This window comes from Phacochoerus africanus, chromosome 9 (assembly GCF_016906955.1).
Source record: "Phacochoerus africanus isolate WHEZ1 chromosome 9, ROS_Pafr_v1, whole genome shotgun sequence".
Lineage (NCBI taxonomy): Eukaryota > Metazoa > Chordata > Mammalia > Artiodactyla > Suidae > Phacochoerus > Phacochoerus africanus.
The window spans coordinates 708,872-713,483 of NC_062552.1; the positions used below are offsets into that span (position 1 = coordinate 708,872).

The window sequence follows — 4,612 nt, forward strand, 5'->3', positions numbered from 1 at the left end:
AAGACAAAGAGACCTCAAAATGAGGTCACAAGAAGGACACACCATGTGGCTCCGGTGGGCAGTCACCCCAGGTGTGCCCTGCGCGCGTCCGCGGTTCGGCACCGCAGAGGCCTTTGCGTTCGGAAGCAGCACCATCCTCACCGCCCGAGAAGCCGACGCACCGCCTGCAGCGGAGGCAGCCGCGGGCCCCAGGCGGTCCCTGCTGCCCGCGCCCGGCCCCTCCAGGTGTCCCCGCAGGTGGCCCCCTCGCCCAAATCGCTTCCGCGAGCCCCAGGGCGCAGGGGACCCTCCTGGGAGGCCGAACGCGCCCACCCGAGCCGAAGCGCACACGCACACGCGCGCGGACTCGCGCACACGCGCGCGCCGCAGCCGCGCGCACGCTTCCTATTGGCTGGAGGCGGAGGGCGGGGCCGGGCGGACCCAAAACAAACAACCTGCGCCCGGAGACACTCGGCCCCGCCTCCGCGGGGCCTCTGCCTGGTGTGCACCAGCTCTGGGAGCCGCGGCCACCTGGGCCACCTCGGTCCCCACCCCTCCCCGTCGGCGCCCAGGCCCCGCCCCCGCGAGGCGCTGCAGGGTTATATTGGGCCGGGCCGAAGGTGGAGGCGAGAGAGAACCGCGGCCGGCCGGCGCGGAGATGCTGCTCGGGAGGCCGGGGGCGGGAAGGCGGCTGCGGGCGCCACAGCCGCAGAGACTCGGCTCCGCGGGCGCCCAAGGCTGAAGGCCGACCCTCCCCCGGTGGTGGCACGCACAGCAGCCTGCACTGTCTCGGTCCGCGAGGACGCCCGCCCGGGACCTAGGACTTTCAGAGAAGAAACCCCCGTCTCTGGAACCGGGAGCAGATGCGCACGCTTCCTTCTCCACCGCGCGCGCTCGGGCACCGGAGGCTGGAACCGCAGCCCTGACCGCCTCCCCCGAAGTCGCTGCTCCTCAAACTGAAGGCAGCACCCACCCCACTCCTCCCTCTCCGCCCCTCTCGGTTCGCCCAATAAGCACCATCCCTGCAAAGAAAAATTCCTGCGGAAGAGGACTCCTGTCCGGAAAGCGACTGGCTCTCGCAAGAGGAGGGCCTGCTCCGGGAAAGCAGGGCGAGGACCCCGGCCCCCGATCGACACCCGGCCCCCCCGCTACCCAGGCCCGCGCGGAGCAAAAGGCATGAAGTTGGAGGTGTTCGGCCCCCGCGCGGCCCTCGGGGACAAGCCGGGGAGTGACGTGGAAGGCGCGGGCGGCAGCGACGCGCCGTCTCCGCTGTCGGCCGCCGGCGACGACTCCCTGGGCTCGGACGGGGACTGCGCGGCCAACAGCCCGGCAGCGGCGGGCGGCGGCGCCGGGACGCTGGCGGGCGGCGGCGAGCGGAGCGCGGGCGGCGGGCCGGGCGCCCAAGAGGCCGGCGCGGCGGCGGCGGCGGCGGCTGGGGCCCCGGAGGCGGGCGCGGCGGGGCCGAGCGAGGGGGGCGCGGGCGGCGGCGAGGGCGCGCGCGGCAAGCCGTACACGCGGCGGCCCAAGCCCCCGTACTCGTACATCGCGCTCATCGCCATGGCCATCCGCGACTCGGCGGGCGGGCGCCTGACGCTGGCCGAGATCAACGAGTACCTCATGGGCAAATTCCCGTTCTTCCGCGGCAGCTACACGGGCTGGCGCAACTCGGTGCGCCACAACCTCTCGCTCAACGACTGCTTCGTCAAGGTGCTGCGCGACCCTTCGCGGCCCTGGGGCAAGGACAACTACTGGATGCTCAACCCCAACAGCGAGTACACCTTCGCCGACGGGGTCTTTCGCCGCCGCCGCAAGCGCCTCGGCCACCGGACGGCGCTCCCCGGCCCCGGGCCCCGGCCCTCGGACGCCGCCGCGCCCGCCGCCTCCGCCGCGGGCCCGGCCTCGCCCCGCGCGCGCTCGCCCACCCGCCCGGAGGGGCGCGCCAGCCCCGCGGGCAGGTTCTCCGGCCCCTTCGCCATCGACAGCATCCTCAGCAAGCCCTTCCGCAGCCGCCGCACCGGGGACGCGGGCCCCGGGCCGCGCCTGCCGTGGGGCGCGGCGCCCTGCCCGCAGCTGCCCGCCTTCCCCGCGCTCCTCCCCGCGGCGCCCGGCGGGGCCCTGCTGCCGCTCTGCGCTTACGGCGCGGCGGAGCCACCCGGGCTGGGCGCGCGCGGGGCCGAGGCACCGCCCCTCCTGCTGGCGCCCCTGGCCGCTCCAGCCCCGGCCAAGCCGCTCCGAGGCCCCGCCGGCGGCGCGCACCTGTACTGCCCCGTGCGGCTGCCCGACGCCCCGCACGCGGCCTCGGCCCGCGCGCCCGGCCAGCACCTGCCCTGCGCGCTGGAGACGCTCCTGGCCTGAGCGCGCCGGAGCCGACGGAGTGGGCACCTTCGGGGAGGCAGGATCGCAGGCCGGGGCTGTGTGCTTCCCACCCCGAGGACGGAGACTGCAAAAGACACATCGCCACCAAACGTGCCTTAAAGCTAAAGCGTTTTGACAGAAGTGTTCCAAGTTCGTTCCGAAGATCTCCCGTCGTCTTAGACCGTTCCAGAGGGCCAAAGCAGTTCTTACCGACTGTTTCAGTTTCTTGAGCAAGCCTGTCCCTGCTGCATCACAGAGACCTTTCCTCGCGTCTTGGGGCCGAGGCTCCGCCTTATTCCTGCTGTTTCCATTGCACCTTCCAGCGATTTGCTCCTTAAAAAAACAAAACAGAGCACGTCAGGGAACCAGTCCGTGGGATCAACGATTCGACTACTGTGGGGTTACCGGGGGCCCCTGCCTTGTGTGGGTGGCATTTACAGGTGCGGCGGAGTGGGGGTGGGGGTCAGAGAACCTTCAGCCTTTTCTCTGCTATTGACCAGCTTTTCACTGTGCCAGAAGATGAAAAGTATAAATATTGCTGGCGTTTGTAATTAAATTATTTATATATTTTTGAAACGCGAATTGAAAATGTTGCAGGCAACGGCTCCGGCTTTCTTCACGGTTGGGTTATCTCTTAACTGTGGTCCCCTCGGGCCGCACAGTCTCTTCCAAGGAAAAGCTCACAGTCTGTCTGTGGGTCACCACTGCCACGTGAAAGCGAGTGTGATTTTTATTTTTAATATTATTTTATTTGTGTCTGTGTACATATCCGTGTATAAACTTGATGAAACCCAGGCATAATGCTTATTTTTTAATAAAACACAATTGACCTTAGCACTTTGCGGTGATGAGTTGGAGGAGAGCTTTTACCCCCCCCCCCAAAAAAAAACAGTTCAGATTTGACTCTTAAACTTCCAGTGGAGTTCAGAGTATTTTCTTGAATCCTTCCCAAAAGGCAGAGGCAGTATGCTGGTCTCCTCACCTGATGAATGTGCTGCACAATTCTCCAGGGTGGGACGTCCGCCAGTGGGATTTCTTAAACTGCAAACCGATGACCTCTTTAAATACAAACGAGTCTGTGCCCCCTCTTCCCCAAGAACCCTCTAGAAGACTAAGTTCCGCCATCAACAGTCTTAGAGTCAAGCAGACATGTTCGAGTAAATCGGTTCTGATTGTGCTCAGAGCCAGAAACAACCTTGGTGTAAGTCTTGCTTATTAACACACTGGAGATTTCTTCGGGGCAGTTTTAAGAGCAATTTGAACGTTGGTGTTTTCTGTCCAAACAAAACTAACCACCTTTCTGGCATGCAAAGGTTCACCTGGCTGAGAACCCAGCAGTCCTATCTTGTCACGCTCCCCTTTTCTGCAAGGATAGCATTTGCAGAGTGGGGCTGCCAGGCCTTTTTCAGGGGTGATGAAGAGAAGCGCCCCCTCCCATGGGGCCGAGGTCACCCCCCCATGTTAAAAATGGGAGGTTTCCATCGGCAGAAGCACCAAAAACGGTGTGACCATCTGTTTCTCAATGAATTCAGACAGATTCACAATTCATGAATTGCAGGACCTAAGAGGTAAAGGAACGAGTGACCATGTCCAAAGCGGGAAATGCAGGCCCCACGGCAGGGGTGCCTCTGCATCTTCTCTGGGACCCACCCCGGGTACCACCGTGGGGCACGAGAGTGGAGCTGATTTCAGGATGCTGTCTTCTGGCAGGAGTAGGGGAGAAAAAGCCCATCCCTCAGTCTAGTTCACAAGAAACAAGTCTTGACGGATGTGGGTGCTATCTCCTTAGTAGTCACGAGGAAGGAGGGTAATGACAGGGTTGAATTATGACAAAAGGTGCCCATTTAAGTGGAGATTTGCACCCACGAGGCCAATAATTAGACCAGAAAATAGAACTGAAGTGGGGGGTGGGGTTCCAGGTTCGTTGCGGTGAAGTGGGCCGGGCCCAGCCGCCCAGTTCTTCTTGGTCCTGGAACAAGCCGGCCTCTAACTCCGGGGCGGGGGGACCTCTCCTCTACGAGGCCGGGCGCCGCCTACCTTGGCCTGGGTTTGGTAAAGCTGCAGCTTTCATTTCTCGGGTGATGCGCCAGGACAGGTCAGTGGAGCCTGCGAGGGGCCAGGGTTGACTTATTGGCGGACACAGCTGCGTGGAACCAGTGATGTTTTTAAAACCACAGCTCGTCTCCCCTCCCCTCAAAAAGTCCTTCCTTCCTAATAAACACTCCGGAGTCGGGGCGCTGGGTCCCCTTGCCGCGTCCCCAGGGACCCCCAGGTTTTC

General features: G+C 63.7%; 1 protein-coding gene across 1 annotated transcript; it reads left to right on the top strand.

Moving 5' to 3' along the window:
* Positions 1 to 787: 787 nt before the first annotated feature.
* On the top strand, positions 788 to 3,168 carry FOXQ1 (forkhead box Q1). The gene has a single exon (XM_047795504.1). The coding sequence runs from the start codon at positions 1,156 to 1,158 to the stop codon at positions 2,332 to 2,334; it is 1,179 nt and encodes a 392-aa protein (XP_047651460.1). The 5' UTR covers positions 788 to 1,155; the 3' UTR covers positions 2,335 to 3,168.
* Positions 3,169 to 4,612: the final 1,444 nt, after the last annotated feature.

Excerpts from the sequence above, each read along its gene's own strand:
- FOXQ1 (XM_047795504.1), top strand. The coding sequence starts at position 1,156 with ATGAAGTTGGAGGTGTTCGGCCCCCGCGCGGCCCTCGGGGACAAGCCG.